The following is a 21,476-nucleotide window of genomic DNA, read 5'->3' as shown; positions in this document are numbered from 1 at the left end:
ATGCCATTCATTCTTTCAACAAATGTTGAATAAAATATGTTTTCTCCCAAGTCACCCTGTGTCATGCCAAGAAGTTGTCCCCATTTTTTCCCACACCTCCACTTATTTAAGAGTACATAATTAGGAGAAATGATTGCCTTTGGAGTCAGCTTTTCTAGATTTGAACACTTATTAGGTGTATGACTTTGTTCAATCGTATAAACTACAAAAGACTCTCTTCCATCTTAAAAATAATGGAAACAACAGCTAAAAGAGTTAGGATGCTGTTTAAGGCAATAAGGCTCTTTATACTGTGTCTGATATACTTAATGCTTAAATTAGTGTTAATTATATTTTTACCCAGCCCAGGCCTCGGGACACACTTAACCCAGCATGCATTCAAAACCAAAAAACAAATCTGGCAACATTAAATACTCAAACTTATTGTAACCCTGTAAAATCTATTCCTACAATACCTATAAAGTATAATTTTAACACCTTGTTTCTCAGAATTCTTCCTCATGTTGCTAGATTGAAAGGTCTCCTTTTACCCTTAGATTGACATATTCTTAGACTGAAAAGATTCTTGACATCAGAGAGCATGTCATAGCCTGTGGATTCCATTCACCTGATTCTGTATGATGCCTTGTGCTTATTATGTGCACAGTATACATTTACTGACTAAATTGTCTTTGTCATTCTGACTTCATACTATACTCTGGACTCTTTGAAAGCTGTGACCTTGACTTATTCATCATCATGCTCTTCATGTTCAGCATAGTGCCTAAAGTCAGTTATTGTTTCATGAAAGAATTAATTGTGTGGCTCACGGAAAATTCAGATTTGGACTGGACTGTGCTCAAAGTAAAAGTGTAGATATTTTCCATTTGAAAAAAAATTTAAAGAATGACTAAATAGGACTCTTTCTGGCTTCCATAGGAAAGATTTATAAAATTGGTTGTGTGTGTTCCCTGCTTCTTCTCTGCCTCCCAGGAAATATACCTTGTAAAGTTGCCAAGGAAACACTAACAGCTTAAGTCTGGTAGAGGAGAAAGATACCTCATTAACAAACTCAGCTTTATTATTTGGATGCTTGCCTCAAGGAGATGCTGTTCTGTGATGGAAGATTCTTTCTATTAAGCATTGTGTGAAAAACTGAATGATTTTTTGAGGAAATTTCTTCTTCTCGTTCCCAGTGCTGTGAACCCACACATTATGAGATGCTACATAAAAACATTATTGACTCGTAGTTCATTGTATTTGAACTATTTATTATTGCTAAGCACATAGGATAGATAAAGTTTTCAGGCATTCACTGTATAATGATTAAGGCATCAGGTCTTTAATTTGAAGTATTGACAGTATTTAACCAGAAGATAAATTTAATGTATTGTTTATTGCCTATTAAGTCATTTTGTATATTTTCCTTCTTATGAACTAGAAACCCTGAGAATATAGAAATTTATTGCTCTAAGATAGGATAATACAGAATTGAGTGCCTTCTCCTTTAGGAGGACATCTCATCAGTGATGGATAATGGAAAAAAATGTACGTGGTGCTTGGGGTTATAACACTTGGGATTCAAAGCTTCTTTCCAGAATTTACCAGCTGTTTGATCTTGGGCAAATCATTCATTAATTTGTTCATTCAGGCATTCTGTAAAGATGGGTTGTGCAAACACTATTACCTTGAGCCTCCTTTCAAAGTGATATAGTCATATAAAAAATGAGAACTTCTTCATTGTTTATGTACTCTGAGCCTCAGCTTTTATGTATAGAAATGATATTATGTGCTTTATTGAGTCATTCATCCATTCAGAAAGTATTTATTGAGTTCCTACTGTGTGGCAAGCTGTTCTAGAGGTTGATGGGAGGTGTTCATCCTTTGACTCTTGGCAGCATTGTTCTTTTATCTTACTTCTTTGGATTTAGGGTTGGTTAAGACTTCCAGCTGTTACTAGTCCCAGGGCTTCACCATTTCCTCTGGATCCCCTGAACCATCCATACCTCTATAAAGTATCCTTTTATTAACTACTCTTTTATGTGTTTGAGTTTGCCATTTGTTTCTCGGTGGAACTTTTCACTGATTGAGACAGGGGAAGTATGTCTGAGATTTTGATACTTAAACTAAGAAGTATCTTAGGAAACTGAGGAAGTGAGGATATCTAGGGATTGAGCATTCTAAGCAGCATGAAAAACATATGCAAAGTGGACCCTGCAATAGGAATCATATTTGAACTGGTTCTGTAACAGCAATGGGATCAATTTGCCTGAGTGGCGTGAGAGAGTGGGATGATGGAAAAAGGATGATATCAGAGGGATGACCAAAGCCAGATCACTAGAAGGCATTGCAAGACATGATAATAAGTTTGTGTTTTATTTTAAGATTAAAGCACCAGGTGGCTTGGATCTGGGCAAGAATCTATAGTTCCATCTGCTATGTAGAGAAGATTTGGGGGAAGGGGAGACAATGACAGATGGAGGGACATGGGCTATTTTTTTTTAGTCCAAGGGAGAGATTTCATTGATATGGTCTAAGGGATTAGGATTTTAGGTATGTATGCAGTAAGGAATAGTCAAATTCAAGCCATATTTTAAAGATAGAATTGGCAAGATTTGCTGATGCATTTAGACCTGAGAAGCTGGGTGAATGGTGATGTCAAGATGGAGAGTAGTGGGACAGGAACTTAATTTGTGGGAGGGATTGAGGTGGAAATCAAGTTTGATTTCGCATTATGAAATTTTAGATGGCCATAATACATCCAAGTGGAGATCAGAGTGGGCAGTGTGGAGCTCAGAGGAGAAATTGAACTTGAAGATTAAATTTCAGAATTCATCAGCATATGTGATATTTAAAGCCATGGTACCAAATAAAATGATATAGAAGGTGAAACTAAATGGGAACCATAAGAAAAAGTATTGGAAGGAAGATGGAGTGGTCAACTTTGTCAAATGTGTCTTAGAGATCAAGGACAATGATGATGGAACATTGACCATTGATTCAGCCAATTGGGTATCATTGGCAACTTTGATAAGAAGATTGTAGTGACACAGTGGGGACAAAAGCTGCATGTGAGCTCTCTCTCTGCAAAAGAGAGAGTAGGAGATGAGAGACAATTTGAGGAATTTGACCCATACTGTAAAAGGATGGGAGAGAAATGCTTAATATTAGTATTTTGAATATATGAATTTTATAAACTCCACAAACATAAAATACCTTATCAAATGTTTTTATTTTATTTTTTAAAATTTTATTTATTTATTCATGAGAGACACAAAGAGAGAGAGAGAGAGAAAGAGAGGCAGAGACACAGGCAGAGGGAGAAACAGGCTTCATGCAGGGAGCCCGACGTGGGACTCAATCCCTGAACTCCAGGATCACGCCCTGAGCCAAAAGCAGAGCTTAAGCACTGAGCCACCCAGGCATCCCTCAAATGTTTTTAAATACTGTGGAGCAAATTTTAAATATAATCATCCAGTCAAAATGGTTGATATCTATTTTTGGTTGATTTCACTATACTGATCCATTTTTGATAGATTAATATACTAAAATGTACTCTATATTAAAATTGAATCACTTTCTCCCAAAGAATTTCTAAAATATTCCCAAACTTTAAATATGTATAAACTAAATTTTAAAATATCGGTAGCTAATAACAACACTGTAATATTTTAAGTATTTTTATAATATAAAGTGACTTTTTGGAAGTGTAAAACTTGAAACTTGATATTAACTTTAAATGTAACTATCAGGTTTTAGGATGTTCTGGGTATTATGGCATGTGCAATGTTAGATTCAATGGACTACTTAGAATTTTATTTTCTTCATTTTTTAATGTATTTGATATCCAAGCTATTTTAACATCTTTTCCTTGATCATCAACTGGATGATCCTACTCTTTAGGTATAAAAATAAGGATACGGCAATAGCTCCGAGGGAGACTTCAATGCCAATATCCTCTTTTTCTTCCCCACTTCCATGTGGGGGAAGCAGGACTTAAACCTCAAACTTGTGACTTGCATTGAAAACCACATGATTAATCCCTAATCTCCAATCCTGGAAGTGTCTGTCAAGGGAAAAATTGTGTCAACTCTTAGAGCAGGGGATCATGGGGAGAGGGTACAGATGGTCAACCAACAGCACCAGTGCTACAAAAATGTGGAGTTTATTTTAAATCTCTCCTAATGTAATACCCAAGGTCCTGGCTGCCCTCAAATCTCACCCTACTTAGAGCTCTGACACTAATCGCTGCACCTGCAGCTCAACCGTCCCAAGACTGGAGACTTCTGATTCATGAGCCAGCCGTGGCCTAACCAAGGAGCAGAGCTTTCCTACATTAGAAGAGGCTGCCTTTGCACAGCTTGTGTCAAGGACTGGCTAACCTCACCTAGGTATTTGACACCTTGGAGAACAAGTGAAACTTTCATTACCTGAATTTTTTTTTTTTTGAAGAAATAAAGTTGTTAATATAGTTAAGAATCCTGGAGCCTGGGTGGCTCAGTCAGTTAAGCACCTGCCTTTGGCTCAGGTCACGATCCTGGGGTCCTGGGATCAGGCCCTGCGTTGGGCTCCCTGCTCAATGGGGAGTCTGCTTCTCCCTCTCCTGCCTCTCACCCTGCTCGGGCTCTCTCACTCACTCTCTTTCTCTCAAATAAATGGATAAAATCTTTTTTTTTTTTTTAAAGGACCCTAGTTAATTTTGTTCTGTGTAGATGATGGCAACACATATAATGGAGCCTATGTAATGCTAGTGGCAAGGAGCAGTAGTACCTGAGCAGCAGCAAGCCCACATTCTAATGCTCAGGTACTAAGTTGGCTTGGCATACTTTTACAAATTCAACTGGGAAATGAGTCAGATGGATTTAAAGAATGTATTACATACACAGCATAAATAAAATCACCATTGTGTCAGCCTTCCGTGTTCCTAGGTAGGTTAGGACTAGGAGAGACCAGCAGGGTGCTTAGAGCACACAGTTTGAAGTCACTCATTCCTAGGATCGTACAAATGCCAATCCTGTTCTGATAGGGCTCTAAAAATATGGTGTCTAAGGGACAAAATTTAAGGGGGCACTCATTGTCAGGATCCAGCCCATGCAGGGTCAGCACTTGTATGACCCTCAGAATGAACGCCTCCTTATATTGTATACCCTAGATGTATCACCAGTTGCCTCACTCTAGTCCCGGCCAGGTCCCTAAGTCCCACAGACACCATTAAGTTGGATGGACCAGATGACAGACAAAAGAAGGGGGAGGCAACTGGGAAGAAGCCAATTCCTCCTCAGTGCACCTAAGCAGTTTTACTGCCTGCAGATGGATCTATGGTGGGAAAGAGTAAGGTGGAAAGTTCCATGCCTCATTGGTGCACCAGAGAGGTAAGTGAGAAGCAGCTATATGGAAGCTCTTTCTAAGACTGCCTGTCTTGTTCTGTTCTCAAGAGGCAGATGGAACATTCCATCAAGAGTTAGGCTGGGGATGCCAGGGTGGGTTAGTGGTTGAGAGTCTGTCTTTGCCTCCGGGTGTGGTCCTGGGGTCCTGGGATCTGGTCCCAGGATCGGGTCCGCATCGGGCTCCCGGGCCTGCTTCTCCTCCTTCTGCCTATGTCTCTGCCTCTCTCTCTGTGTCTCTCATGAATGATTAAAATAAATAAATAAATAAATAAATAAATAAATAAATAAATAATAAATAATCTGTTTTAAATGTCTTAGTCAAACGGTATTGTAATAGTAAGCTAAAAAACTCTCTAGGAAATCAATGTTTTTGCATTTTGGTATATTTTGTTATCTACATGAAAAGATATCTCAATAACAAGATAGATGGATTTGTTAAGGATTTCAGTTATATTTTGCAGACAACATACTCTATCAAAAAATCGACTGACTTTTAATGTTCAGTGTTCCTCAAAAGATTTATTTATTTCACCTATAAATTTTACAACATAAATGCATTCATGCACATTTATGCTCATTAGTCATACCTGAAAAGTTTATTTTTGCATCAAGTGATAGATAAGCCATGTTTAATTTGGGCATGTGTCCAAGTAGGACACTTTTTTTCAACTTAAAATAGCACATAAGCTCAAAAATCATTTTTCATTTAAATTAATAATCAAGATAAGAATGTAAATCTGGGGCAGCCTGGGTGGCTCAGCAGTTTAGCGCCACCTTCGGCCCAGGGCATGATCCTGGAGACCCGGGATCGAGTCCCACGTTGGGCTTCCTGCATGGAGTCTGCTTCTCCCTCTGCCTGTGTCTCTGCCTCTCTCTCTCTCTCTCTCTCTGTCTCTCATGAATAAATAAATAAAAATCTTAAAAAAAAGTATATCTGTATTCTGTTTAGAGCTGTAGTTGCTAGTTTACTGTAATTCAACATTTAAAAATCATGAATATCAATGCCTTTTGCATTCATCTTCTAAATTCTGCTTGTTTTATTTTTCTCAAGATGATAACTCATGAAAGGCTTAAAATTTTAAGAATTTGAGAATTGGTTCAATTTATCTAAATTAGCAAGAAATCTTCGTATCTATGATAGTAAGAAATCTTCATGATACAACTTTTAAAAATACGACAATGCATTTAAAAAATGGCTAATGTGCTTTTAATCTGAATCAACTTATCAGTTATCTCTCTGATAATGACATCAGAATTGTTTCTCTAATGTATTTTATATGTCTTTCTATTTAGAAAAGCAAGTATTAACTCAAAATGTGTTTAATATCATTTCCTTTCAATTTAAATGTACTTGGAAATCACTTCATGTAAATAGAAATTTGTTTTTTGTCATGATTATAACGTGTGTATTTTCAAACAGTGCAATGACTATATTTTCTGTTGATCTAGTATTTTAAGCCACTTTACTACCTAATTTTGTCAGTTCATTCCATGAAATTCTAAAACAGGTTTAAAAATTATACTTTATCTTTGGATTAAAAAAAGTTTGTCAGTTTATAAATGTTTCATGCTTTATTTTTATTATATAAGGACATAAGCTTGCTTAGATGATTTAATAGGAATGCTAAAGAACATGTTAGATCAACAATTTAGGTGATTTTATTGTTGATGGTGTGAATAGTGCTAAAATAAAGAATCTCAACAAGATGGAGAAGCAGAGCCTTTTACAAATAAACTTAACAATGCAGTCATATTAATTAGAATATTTCTGTTTTTGAGAACAAAAATGTATCTTAAAGTTAGTTGCAGGTGGGGAGAAGGTCGATTTCAGATGTTGTTCAGATGATAGAATCAAGGACTTGGACTCTACCATTCTATCTTTTCAAATCCGTATTACCTTAATTTTCCATAAGACTTCTGTCTCATTTGAAGCAATTTTTATAAGCCTCCTCTGGAGACAGAATGAGGGAGAGGAAGAAGTTCCTCAAAGGGATGCTGAATAGGGGAAATTGTTATGTATGATATGTGCCAGTGAAGACAACTTAACAATTTTCTTGGCAAGCATTCCTTGTGGTTGCCTTATCATTTATGGTCCTTGGTAAAATATGCATATAGAAATTCATCACCCATTGAGTACTTGTTCAAAGTCAGCTTCTTCCCATGGAAACTTTCATCACATCATTCCTTCCTTCTCTACTGTCCTCCCTCTAATGTTGCCTTCACATGCTCATTTCAGCCCTGTGTTTTTTGTTAAGATTCCCCACTTTTGAGATACCAGGGAAACAATGAAACTTAATCGTCCCAAATGAATTTGTAGCATAGATCTTGATGTTAGAAAGGTATTGGCTGTTTCTTTGATCACAGGCATTTAATTTTCTCTTCCTTCAATCTTGACTGGGATATCTTTCATCTCTGATTTCTTACTTCAGTTGTATTTCCCAGATTCCTCATCCCTATCCTTTCAAAAAGATGCAAACAAATAAGTGACTAGAGTCACAAGAAAGAAACTTCTTATCAGTTAGTATAACTCTTCAGCGTAGCCCCCAAACTCCTCCAGCAGCCTTTGAGCAGACAGCTTTTGTCAAGCTGTATGTGTACCTGTAAGTTGGGCATGTGCTCTCTAATCTGTCACTCACCACCCATTTCTCCATCTCTGATACCTTTCACAATTTCATACTCAGGCATGATCTTCTGTAGGTACTGATTCAAGATTAGAAATCAATCCTTGTAAAAGAGTACCTTGTCTATCCACATTTGTTTATAGTTTTATCTTTCATGTATAGTAATAGAGTGGACTATAGATAATTCAAATTTTTGTAGAGTAAACATTTTCTGTGGGATTTATAGTTTCGCAAATAATATGTTAAATTGCAATTTAAAAAAATTTTTTTTCTTCTGTTGTGTCCTCACTTCAACTTCTTGGAGAACAAAACATCTGCTTTCCTATCTAGAGCCATTTTTTTTTTTTGCATATTTCAAGAATCATTAGTCTGTTTACATTTTTTTTCTTTTTACAGATTGGCAGGATTAGGGAAAATATCTAGATTTTTAGATACAAGGTATTTAGATAGTGTTGCAGTGTGTAAGGTTGTCAGAAAACAAAACAAAACATAACAAATGTAGCTGTGTGCCCTAACTTTGTAGCTAAAGAAATTATGACACTATGGGACTGGGAAATTCTCCATGCTGTTGAGTGGCATTTTACAATCAACACCTCTCCCCTTTTCAGGATATCGAATCCCTAACAGGAGGGCTGACTGGTTCTAAGGGGGCTGATCCGCCGGTAAGTTAGATTCTTCATTAATTTAACTATTGACTAATTGAATGATGTATACACCAGATCATTAGAGACACTTACTTATATAGTTTGTCATATAGATATCTTTTTGAAATAAATAGATATTGCAGTAATTAATACAAAAGTATAAACTTGATTTGAGGTGTTGTTTGGTGTTTTAAAAAGTTTTAATACCTCGTACAAAATTTGTCTCCATGTATTGACTCTAAGAATAAGAATAAAATCTTCATTAGAATATGTAAATACTCTATGTCCTATGGGCTACACCATAACTTTTGGAACTTGAGGGTTTAGCATTTTACATATGAATGTGTGATTTGGGTTGCAATATATTTTCTAGTTACTGAGAAAAATGATTTTATTGGCCCATTTTATCAACAGTGTTTATTCTTGATATTACTATTCTTTTCTACTTTATCCAGGGATCTTCTGGAAAATAAGAGAAAGTATTCTAAAATTTTAAAGGTTTGTTATTTTTAAGCAATAAAAAGAGATTGATAGTCTAGTATTGGAACATCTTAGTTCTCTCTGTGATTATCTGCTTTCAGAAAATATTAAGATAACATTGAAATATAAACATGAGTTCATGGTGTATATCTAAAGTAGTAAGATTTAATCTATTTCAACAGAGAGTCAATGCATAAATTTGTATCACTGTTTGCTTTTCACTTAGCACTGTGAGTGAGGTTTAATGGTGAACACACAGAACCCAATGTTGTCAATTTTAGCTGGGTAACTAGGTGAAGTTCATAATCACATTAAAACACCAGTGAGATGTTAAAAAGATAACTTTCAATGGGATCTCTTTCTCTCCTGTCTCCTTCCTGTGTCTCATGATGTTGTCTAATCATCAAGTTGCTTCTAAAATAGGCTAAACAGCATATATTTAGTCTTTTGCCTTCCTTTTATTTTCATTCTCTGAATTTATGTAGGGAAAAAAAGGTATTGTCTTCAGATAGCTGCTTATATTTAGACCCTGAACCTATTACGTTACAGCATAAAGCAAGATGAAATGTTAAGTCAACCAGCCAGTATATTGTGACAAGATTTATGGCCAGCCCTCTATTTAAGTACTGTAGGTGACTGCTTATGTGATGTAATTTCACTCACCTGCCTGGGATGGTGTTTGTGCATAGCATTCAACTTTTATTAGAAGAGTAAATCCATTTCCTTCAAAATTCCACCTTCACGTGTCCACAGATTCCTAAAAGAATTCCACAATTAGAGATCAATTGGTTTTAAAAGGATTTGTCCCTGGTTCAAATAAAAAATTAAATACCTTTCTTCCACAAGGGGTGATAAAATCTTATTCATTATTTATGTATTAAAATAAGTTAATCATATCCTTTCAAGAAAACATTTTCCAAATATGAAAGATTAAATGGGTATAAAATCTAGTTGTTGAAGAAACTTCTTGAAAGGAAAAAAGATCACAGAAAGGAAAGTTGGTGTACAGAAGGCAAGCTTCATCAACTTTATTCCCAATAGGTAAAAGTGAAGTGTGTGTGTGTGTGTGTGTGTGTGTGTGTAGTTTATAATATTGTGAAATAAAGATTCTTTCTTGGCCATGTCCTACCATGATGTTGGATATTTTTATACTATTGCCTACATTTCTGAAATTCAGACTGTGCTTATTTTTTACCTTTTTGCAGAGTGAGAAACATCATGCAAATTTCAGGATATGTGACCTTAGGCAATCTAATTAGGGGGTTAACAGTACACATAAATTTAGCACTGCCCATTGTTAAAGAGATATCTAAAACGTATTACTTGAAAAGCTATGTAATAAAATCATTTTTTAGTCCAGTATAAAACTTATATAAAGCCGTCTAAGTAGAGGTGAAATGGTAGTAGGATCTAGTGTTACTTCAGACATTCAAGAATAAAACTTTTATTTTTTTAAGAATAAGACTTTGAATGAAGCTATTGATTTCCCCCAACCTAGAAAACTGAAAGTGCGATTACATTAATTATAACCTAAATCCATTTGAATAATTTTCCTTTATTTAAAAAATATCTATATGATAGATCATCTAAATACTATTGTCCATTTCTACAGTTATGTTTTTTGTATAAGTATTTGTAATATATTATTAAAACCATCCTATGATGAAATTTTTATTGGTAAGAAATTTAGGGTCCTATATTTTTCCTCTCATTATACAGAATATATAAAGTGCTGAAGGAATGGCACCTCACAATGCCACCACAATGGTGCATAGCTGTGAAATAATTTCTTGACCAGTTTAACAGAAATCTCAGTAATATAAATGGCATATTTAAATAATGGATTATTTTCTGTGGGTACATATTATTTCTGAAGCATGAAAAGGAAGTGAAGTTTGTATTATTTTAAGTAGTATATATGTACAAAACGTGTACATTTGCAAATTCATTATAAGTAAATTTGCATGCCTGGTAAGAATAAATTTGAGGATCTCCAAGAATATAGCTTACATTAATATTTTTAACAATAAATGTTAGTTAACTTTTTTTTTGAAAACTCAAGTAGTCTCAATGATGTACTAATAATGTACTGATAATGAATGGGAGAATCATTCATTTATGATTTTTCAGGGGCAATTCAGGTTTTATGATGTCTTTCTTCCTCTGAAAAGGATTTCAAGAAGGATTTTTATCTTCAGAAACTGAAAATTAATTGGTTCAGTAAATAGAATTTACAGATTTTTCTAAAGCACAGTTATCTTAAGAAAAAACCCTTCTGTCATCATTTGGATGACAGAAAAATAGAAAAATATTAGAAAAATATTACGTTTAATATTACCTTAAAACTGCCTTTGAAAAATTGTATCAGACATAGTCTACATTTAGCATATGATTTTTCATTTGCAAAAATTGGATAAGTTAATCTCCAGTATAAAAACATAGCATACCTTTACATATAAAAATAAAGTGAAAGAAAATAATTAATTAAAATCTAAAGAGAAAGAATATCACTGAGTTAAATTAGTGCTTTTCTATATACCATTTGCCATAGTGTTTTAAATTTTCTTAAGTTTTTATTCAAATTCCAGTTAACATACAGTGTTATATTAGTGTCAAGTGTACAATAAAGTGATTCCACACTTTCATACAACACCTGATGCTCACAAGTGCCCTCCTTAACCCCCATCACCTATTTTTTTTCTTAAAGATTTTATTTACTTATTAATGAGAGACAGAGAAAAAGAGAGAGTGAGAGAGGTAGAGACACAGGCAGAGGGAGAAGCAGGCTCCATGCAGGGAGCCCGATGTGGGACTCGATCCTGGGACTCTGGGATCATTTCCTAGGCCAAAGTCAGGTGCTAAACCGCTGAGCCACCAAGGATCCCCCCCATCACCTATTTAACTCATCCCTCGCCCACTTCCCCTCTAGTAATCATCAGTTTGTTCTCTATAGTTAAGAGTGTGTTTCCTGGTTTGCTTCTCTTTTTTTTTTCTTTGCTCATTTGTTTTGTTTCTTAAGTCCACGTATAGGTGAAATCATATGGCATTTGTCTTTCTCCAACTGACTTATATTGCTTAGCATAATACTTTCTAACTCCATCCATGTTGTTGGAAATGGTAAGATTTCATTATTCTTTATGGCTGAGTAATAATTCCAGAGTGTGTGTGTATCTCTGTGTGTCATGTGTGTATATATCCCATATTTCCTTTGGCTATTATAGATAATACTGCTGTAAACATTGGGGTGCATCAGGAAATATATTGCAATACAAGCCTACCTTAAGAAGCAAGAAATATCTCAAACAATTTCACATTACACCTAAAGAAGCTAGAAAAGGGGGCAGCCCCGGTGGCCCAGAGGTTTGGCACCACCTTCAACCCAGGGCCTGATCCTGGAGACCCAGGATCGAGTCCCACGTCAGGTGCCCCACATGGAGCTTACTTCTCCTTCTGCCTGTGTCTCTGCCTCTCTCTCTCTCTCTCTGAGTCTGTCATGAATAAAAATAAATAATCTTAAAAAAAAAAGGAAGCTAGAAAAGGGACAACAAATGAAACCCAAAGCTAGAAGAAGGAAGAAATTAATAACAATTAGAGCAGAAATAAATGATCTAGAAAAAAATAGAACAGATCAATGAAACTACGAACTGGTTCTTTGAAAATATTAATAAAATTGATAAACCTCTACCCAGATTTATTAAAAAGAAAAATACCCCAAATAAAGAAAATCACTTATAAGAGAGTAGAAATAACAACCAGTACCATAGAAATAAAAATAGTCATAAGAGAATACTATAAAAAACTAAATGTCAACAAATTGGGAAACCCAGAAGAAATAGGTAAATTCCTAGAAAACTATAGACTACTAAAAGTGAAATGGAAGAAATAGAAAACCTTAACAGACCAATAACTAGCAAAGAAATTGAATCAGTAATAAAAGATCTACCAAAAGGCAAAAGTCCAGGGCCAGATGGCTTCACAGACAAATTCTACCAAACATTTAAAGAGAGTTAATATCTATTCTCAAACTATTCCAAAAAATAGAGAAGGAAAACTTCCAAACTCTTTCTATAAGGCCAGCATTACACTGATACCAAACCAGATAAAAACTCTTAAAACATTTTAAGTAAAAAGAGAACTATAGGCCAATATCCCTGATGAACATGAATGCAAATAATTTCAACAAAATATTAGCAAACCAAATCCAAGAATACATTAAAAAATCATTCACCACAATGAAGTGAGATTTATTCCTGGGTTGTAAAGGTGATTTAACATTTGCAAATCAATCAACATGACCTACCACATTAATAAAAGAAAAAATAAGAACCATATGATCATTTCTATAGTTGCAGATAAACCATTTGTCAAAGTACAACATCCATGCATGGTGTTTTGAATTTTAAATAATAACATTAAAATGTCTAAAAAACTGGTGAACTATAAGGTATCAGGGTGATGAGTTTTCAGCCAACAGTTAAGAAGGCCAGGATAAGGTATAAACAACACAGCTTCAGATAGTCAAGAGGATTTTGAATACTGAAATCTGGGGCACAAGACATAAACATCCTAGTCAGATATACTAGCTGTACTTGGTACTGGAGAGCTGTGGGTTTGTAGGTCCATGTGATAGATCACTGTCAAGTCTTTTGCCCAAGAACCAGAGACTCAGAAGTGTTGATCCATCCATCAGGAGCCAGGATTTGTCCCAGACTGCGGGCTGGTTCTCAATCTACAACTGGTATTTAGTAGCTCAGCTTGGCCACAGAACTTAAGTTTAATGACAACAGGCCCATACAGACTAAAAGATACAACGAGGAAGGTTTTTCTTTGTAATTTGGTGTAAGAAATGTCTAAGTATTAGTCAGCTATATACTTTCGTATCATTTCTGATTCTTTGTAAGAGTCAACTTGGACAAAATTTAAGAAAGAGTAATGTGGACAAACCCTAGACCACATGAAACACATTTCTGAATATTTCTCACTATAACATACACATTGGTTCAATGTGGAAGTGTCATATTAGTTCAGAGTGCTATTATCAGTGTTTGGATGTTTACCTCATTGCCTCATCCAGAACCAATAGCAATAATGCCATTGGAGCTATGCAGCTCCTTCTCTATTTGTTTTTCTGTTTGTTACTTTGGAATAATAAGATCTATAAATTTGCTTCTTATAGAACTTAGTGCTTATAAATGTTCTTTTTCCTTTATCCAAATGGTTCTTTTTATTTCTAAAATGTGGTGAATAAGTGAATACTCATCTAATTCCCATCCTTGGGTTTGATATGTATACTGTCCTGAACATTCTCTAGCTCTATTATTTTTTTTCCCGTTGAGGAACCAGAATTGTACATTCCATATTTTTGTACTTTCTGTTCTCATTTTAATGTCTTCCTGATGATTCTTAGCAATTTGGGTAAACACTCCACAGAATTTGAAACAAATTTATTTTCCCGAGGGTGCTGTTTAGACCAGATTATACATTTTTCAAATTGTAAATGGTCTTAAAATTAAAAAAAGTCTCCAAAACCAATTTTAATTGATTATTCAAAAAACCCCAATGTTTTACTTATTTGCTGCAAAAGGTAAGGTAATAAAAAATGCAAATCTGAATTGCGATCTGATATAATTTCTCTCAACCTAGACCTTATGTTGCTATATTACTTACTTTCATTCCTCTGTTTATTTAAAATTTAGTGTGTATTTGAGGGTACACTATGTGCTAGACATTTGTTTAGGATTTGGAAATAGAGGGATATAAAATACATAGTTTCTCCTTTCAGAATCTTGCAATATAGTAGACAGGTTGGTAAAATAATTACAATGTAAACACAGGATAAAATGAAAATAAGAAAGAGAATCCATATAATCCAGTTTTGGGGAGTGAACTCAAAGAAGATGAATAGAAGGAAATGCTGTCTAACTTGGTAATTATAGGCTAAGTGGAACTTTGCTAACTGAGGAAAGTGGGGCATAGCATTTCAAGCAGAGGAAACAGTGTATACATAGGTCAAAAAAGAAAATATAAATTACTGTGGCTAGAGTATGAAATAAGCTGGAGTGTGGGAGCTAGTGGTGAAAACAGAAGGCTAGTTTAGGCTGGGGCAAGGACATGAGATATTTCATGGAATTTATTCTCTATACTAAGAATGAGGAACCATTAGAGTCTTAATCAGCTCTCTCCTTTAAAAGCCCTTTCTCTTTCTTTCTTCTTTCTTTCTTTCTTTCTTTCTTTCTTTCTTTCTTTCTTTCTTTCTTTCTTTCGTTCTTTCTTTCGTTCTTCTTTCTTTCTTTCGACTCTACTAGAGTGATTTAGATAATAATCTAAAGGAAAGAGACAAGTGAAAGGCTCTTGTAGTCATCCAAAAGAAAGATAATAAAAATGGTAATTTCAATGTGTGTGTATGTGTGTCTACCCCACTGAATTATAAAACTAACCGAGGGCAGTATACCAGAAGAGAACATCAACATTTTGAATAACACACTGAATGATTGATATGAACCTATAGAGTGACAGTGAGAATGGAGAAGAATGGACTGATTGATGAGATAATAAGGACCTAGTGAATACTTAAGAATAAGGGATTGTTTAGAGGGAAGAGTGTGAGACTTACTGAGAAGTCAAGGCTGACCTTTGAACTTTCTGGTTTGGCCATTGAGTGGAATAAAGTTCCATATGTAGAGGCAAGAATTCTGTGAGGTAGAACACTTTTGAAATGGGGATGATGAGGTCAGTTTTTAACACATTAAATTGAGCTAAGTTGGGAATATATGAGTGATTTTGGAATTTAAAGGTAAGATCTCATTTATAGCCATTGTTTTGGACATGTAGAATGGTTAGTAATTGAAGCCATTGGAGTTGATGATGTCCCCTCCAAGAAGTAGTAGTAGTAGTAGTCCAAGTGAGAAAATAAGAGAGTACGTAATAAAGTTCAGAGGAAGAAAAACATTTAAGTAAAGATCAGAGGAAAGGGAAACATCATGGGAGAGTATGCCTCGAAAAAGACAAAATAAGAGATGAGTACAAGGAAGGAATACCAGGAGAATGTGGAATCCAAATTACTAAGGTCAAGAGAAGGTGGTTAAAGAATTTCTATCAGTTTCATGATGTTGGGAGTTCAAGAAGAACAGAGTGCCCATTTTTATTTAGCGACAAGAGGATAGTGAGTGATTTAGGTTAGAGTAATTTTAGTGGAGTTAATTTAGTTAGAATCAAATTTCCGGTGACCTGAAAGATGAAATAGAAAAGAATTGGATTCTGTGGCTATAGAAAATAATCTCCAACAGCTCAATTATGAAAGAAGTGGGAGGGAGCAATAGCTAATATAGGATATGAGGCTGAGTGTGTTGAAACATATGGAAAGCACATAAAAAGGGAGAAGAATTTACTGAGAAAAGAGAAATTAATTGCTAGAGCACAAAGTGAGGAAAAAAGGATGGACTCGGGTGGCCCTGATGACTTGGCAGTTTAGTGCCACCTTCAGCCCAAGGAGTGATCCTGGAGACCTGGGATCGAGTCCCATGTCGGGCTCCTTGCCTGGAGACTGCTTCTCCCTCTGCTTCTCTCTGTCTCTCTGTGTGTTTCTCATGAATAAATAAATAAAATCTTTAAAAAAAAGATGGACTCCAGTGTTTGTTATAGAGAAAGAGCAGTGTGTCCTCAAATGTGAAATGAGTGAGAAAGAAAAGATTCTTTTTAAAAATATGTTTCTAAAAACATTCATAGGTGGAGATCTTAAGAAGTTGAAAATTTCCATTTAATGGTTTCTATTTTCCTCACAAAGTGTAAAGGAGCTAATTAGCTGATAGTAGCAGAATCATGGGATAAGGTATCTCAAGAATAGAGAAGATTTATCTAGCCATTATGGGTTATGGGAGAACTATGTAAACCACAGGTGGAATACTGGAAAGTGTTAGGAGTCCACTTGTGGTTGTAGGCAGTGAGTTTGTAGTGGTTATGTGACTCAAAGGTGTGTTTTCTTTTACTTCCAGCGGTGCCCTGTAGCTCAGGCATTGGAAAGGAAAATGCCTACAACCATTTTAGTTTCGAGTTATTCTGACCGACCATTGCTATAGAAGGCCCCGTGGGACAAGATAATTGAGAATATTAGCTGAATCTAAGAGTCTAAGCTGAATAAGAATTGCAGTGAAAATAGGAAGAGATTGATAAAACAGAGGATTCAAAGTTCTCAATAAACTTGAAAAACAGGTACAGTGGGTGTAGGAAAAGGAGTAGGAGATTATGGTGAGAGACTAAGATGCTTAATTTAATAAGCATTTCAGGACCAAAACATTTCCAAGTGATAATAAGACCCAGATTGTGGTCATGGAAATGGGTTAAGTACCAAGGGAATGAAGCTGGGAACTGGTGAAACCAGGAAACTGAGAGGCCACTATTGGATGGATCATTTCTGTGGGTCTTGCAGTGTTTCCTACTACATTTACTCCCTTGGTAATCCTAACCTATTTTACAGTTCAAATGCCATTTAGACTCTAATAATGGAATGTTTTTACATCTGTAGACTGGCACTTCCCTGAACTTCAGACTTGTGTATCCCAACATATCCTTGTATACATTAAAAAAGGAATTTAAAACATAACAAGTTAAAAACCGAGCTTCTGATTTTCTTTGTTACTCTATAGATTTCTTGCAGTTTTCCCCGTATCAGTTCATGGCTACTATTTCAAAAAAATCAAGATCCAAAGTCATTTTGTAGGTTCCACCTTCATAATTTATCTAGAATCCAACCAGTTCTCACATATCCTACAAAACTACCAGTCTGGTCAAAGCCGCTATCCTTTCTCACATGCACATGCTCAGTGAACCAAACAGGATAAATTTAGGCTTAAATTTATCTAGGCTTAAATCACTGTTGGTTTCCCATCAGGATAAAATCCCCAAAGCCAATGGAGTAGTTTCTAAGGCCCTTCTCTTAGGTTCCAGGTACTTTTAGGAACTCCTCTACTTTTTAATTTTTCCATAGCTCCTTCCATTTCAGTTGTACCAACAATTTGCTACATTTTACCCAGGCAAGGAAGGACTTGCTGTTATTCCTTCTGCTTGCCATGCTCCCTCCTCATATATCTCCATGGTTTACTCCCTCATTTTCTTTGGGTTTCTCTTAAAATGCTGTTTTAACAAGTCATCCATGAGCCCTCAGTATTCTTTTCTTGCCCCTATGTGTTTATTGTTTGTGTTCTTCTACTGGAATAAAAACTCTGTATGGTGAGAGACTTTGCCTCTTTTGTTCACTATTACAGCCAAAGATCTACAAATAAATACCTGTTATATGAGTTCCTCAATATATATTTCTTGAATGAATGAATGAGAACAAACACATTTTAAGCACATGATTTATATGATTATATTTGTGTGCTTCAAGTGATAACTAGAAGAATACTGCATGGAAAAAGAGATTAAGAATGTTATAATAATTCTGTAATGAGATTACAAGGGTGTACTTCAGACTGTGGTAATGGTAGCAAGAATTAAAATAACAGAGAATAAAAACCATACAAAAGCAGTATTAACAGAACCTTATGGTGGGGGAAAGAAATAGGACTCAAGGATAAATTCAGTTATTGGCCACTGAGAAAAATAACAGCAATAGAAAACCAGAAGGATATATTTTGGATGCTGTATATCTCATTTATTTATCTTGCTTAATATCACTCTATATAAGCCCCTTTAAGGATATTTCTGTCTGGTTTACAACTGCATTTGTAATGCTTTGAACACAATGGGCCTTCAGTAAGTATTTAATAAATGAATGCACCAAGAATGATAATGTTAACAGGTCTTCAGAAGGTAGAACTGTGAATCAGGTATTGAAAACTTCAGTAAATAAGGGAGGCCAAAAAAGGGGGAATATAAAAGATAAGAAATGAAATTTGCATTCTTGATTCAAAGTACTACTTAAAGCCCCAAACCATAGTACCATTGGTGATAAATATCCCCACATTCTATGGGGAAGTGCTAGACATACTCACCACAGACTTACTAAGTGAAAATTGAGGTACTATCAGTTTTGCCACAGTGAATCATCACTTTGAGTGTAAGACATGGCCAGAAAGGCATCAACAGAACTTCAGCTGTAGGGAGTGCTATATGTAGGTTTTTACTCTCTGAAAGAGGGAAGGGTGTGCCTCTTCTAAATCACCTTCTAAATGAAGGTGAACCCAAAGCAATGACTCAAAGAAGGAGCCAATGGTATGTCCATGTTTAGATATTTATTCAGCATCTAAATCAGAAGGTGGTCCCATAGAACAGATGTAAAGCAAGGAAGGAGAGAGAGATTAATGTGTATCTCTTGAAATATGAAGACTGCATAATCAATGAATTAGATATTTGCTTCCTGTCTAATAAATTTGGATGGCAGAAGCATGGTTAGACTTACCCTAAGTCAGGGCAGTGGAAAGGGGTCTAGGTAGGAGTGGCTGATACATCTAGTTTGATTTGTGAAAGCTGCATGAGCTTCCCATGGAACAGGTTGATGGGGTAGAAGGATAATGGGATCCTTCATAAGATGGCTACTTTCTACCACAATAGGACCTGGTATTAAGACCAAAAAAAAATTCAAATGTTCCACCAAAGACAGAAACAGATGTGAAGAGAGGTAAGTAGTCAGAGTGCAAATAACAAAATGCTTTTGTCAATAAGCTGTGTAGTATGGGGTGTCCCCATAGTCCAAATAATTCATTAATGAACCCCAATTTAAAAATCTAATATTTAGGCACCTGGCGCATATAAGTCACCAGTCATATAAGACTTGGCCTATTTTTTTCTGTAATTTCTTTTCATATCCCTGCCCTAATCTAGAAGGAAGACCTATGAGGAAGACAGAAGACAAGTGAAAAAAAAAAAGAATCATTTTTCTCTTTTCAGTACAAGTTCCTCAGTCCTAAGTTGGAGTGATCAGGGAATCTTTGAGCTGAATAAGAAATTACAGTTTTGATACAGGGCTGTATTAGGATATAAATTAACTTGAAACAGTCTTAAAATCCTAAAAAAACCTTATTCTTAACAACTCTAAGTGATCAGAAAGCTCTGAACATGCTCAAGCTCAAGCAGTCGGATATGGGGAGGAAATATATGACAGAGCATATTTAGTAGCAAGGATGGATGAAAATTGAAGTTTGTATTTGTTTAGATTTGTTGCTTGTATGCAGTTACTCATTTAAATTGAATTCAGCTCATTAAATAAAGTCATTTATATTGTGGAAAGAGAATGTCATTTATAGTTATTAATGACAAGGAAGGGTAAAGCAGGGAAGAACTAGTGAGATGGTGTGAGTCTCCAAGTAGAGATGGTTTTACTTGAGACTGGAGGTGTAATGGATTGGAAATTCTAATGGTTTTCAAGAAAGGTGCCAACTTTACTTTCGGAAATGAGCTAAGAAATTATGGGCAAAATCATCTTGGTGCTACCCATGAAGCCATATAAATTCAGTTAAGATAAAGTGATGGTGGCCTCCTTCAAAAACGTGATAAAATAGACAGGAAAGATTTTTTTTTTTTAAGATTTTATTTATTAATGAGAAACACAGAAAGAGAGAGAGGTAGAGACACAGGCAGAGGGAGAAGCAACTCCATGCAGGGAGCCTGATGTGGGACTCGATCCCGGAACTCCAGGATCAGGCCCTGGGCTGAAGGCAGGCCCTAAACCGTTGAGCCACCCAGGTGTCCCGGAAAGCTTGTTTACTGTAAAATAGAGGTTCCAGAAGTCTCAGTGAAAAATTTGAGGGGAAGATAAGAGTGAAAAGTAGGGTACAGACGAGCAAACACAGAAAACACTGTAGGATAAAGGTGCTAGAGAAACTTGGTGACTTAGAAGGATTAACATTTTGTGTGTCCCACAAAGATGAGAAAGGTTAACTGGTAGGTAAGTTTCCATAAAGATTCATACTAAGTGTACATATAGATGCCACTCAGACTGTAATTTACCAAAAATAAACAAAACTTAGATAAATACACAATGTAATATAGAAATTATATTTTATGTAAATCTATATTTGAATTGTTTTGTAATCCATGGAAAATAGCATAAGATGTAGTAATTTAGATTATGGGCTCTGGAAAGTGGGCTCAATATAATTTTTGGCTCTGCCTTTTGCTAAGTATATGTAATCTTGATCAAGTTATTTACTTCTTTGTGCCTCAGTTTCCTAAACTGTATGATGAGGGTAAAAATAGAATCTCTTTCACAGGGTGGTCATATTTAGTCAGTTACTACACAGAGAATACTTCAGATAATCATTGGTATGTGCAAAGCTTGTGTTAGTGTTCACCACTATAATTGTTTTGTATAAATGAAAGTCTTCATTAAATAATGTGGATCATTGCAAAGAACTGGCTTAGGTTGTATG

General features: G+C 35.4%; 1 protein-coding gene across 16 annotated transcripts in view; it reads left to right on the top strand.

The window, feature by feature from the left end:
• The window catches only part of PPFIA2 (PTPRF interacting protein alpha 2), a 468,314-nt gene that overhangs the window by 75,096 nt on the left and 371,742 nt on the right, over nt 1-21,476 (top strand). For 10 of the 16 annotated variants that reach the window (XM_072772907.1, XM_072772913.1, XM_072772911.1 and 7 more), the window contains one exon: nt 8,596-8,649. The exons of the other annotated variants lie outside the window; for them this stretch is intronic. In XM_072772907.1, the coding sequence (XP_072629008.1) occupies nt 8,596-8,649 (54 nt within the window). The remainder of the gene's footprint in view (nt 1-8,595; nt 8,650-21,476) is intronic. 16 annotated transcript variants of the gene reach the window in all.

Source organism: Canis lupus, chromosome 13, assembly GCF_048164855.1.
Source record: "Canis lupus baileyi chromosome 13, mCanLup2.hap1, whole genome shotgun sequence".
In the NCBI taxonomy this organism is placed as follows: Eukaryota; Metazoa; Chordata; class Mammalia; order Carnivora; family Canidae; genus Canis; species Canis lupus.
This window is presented reverse-complemented; position numbering and strand designations above follow the sequence as displayed.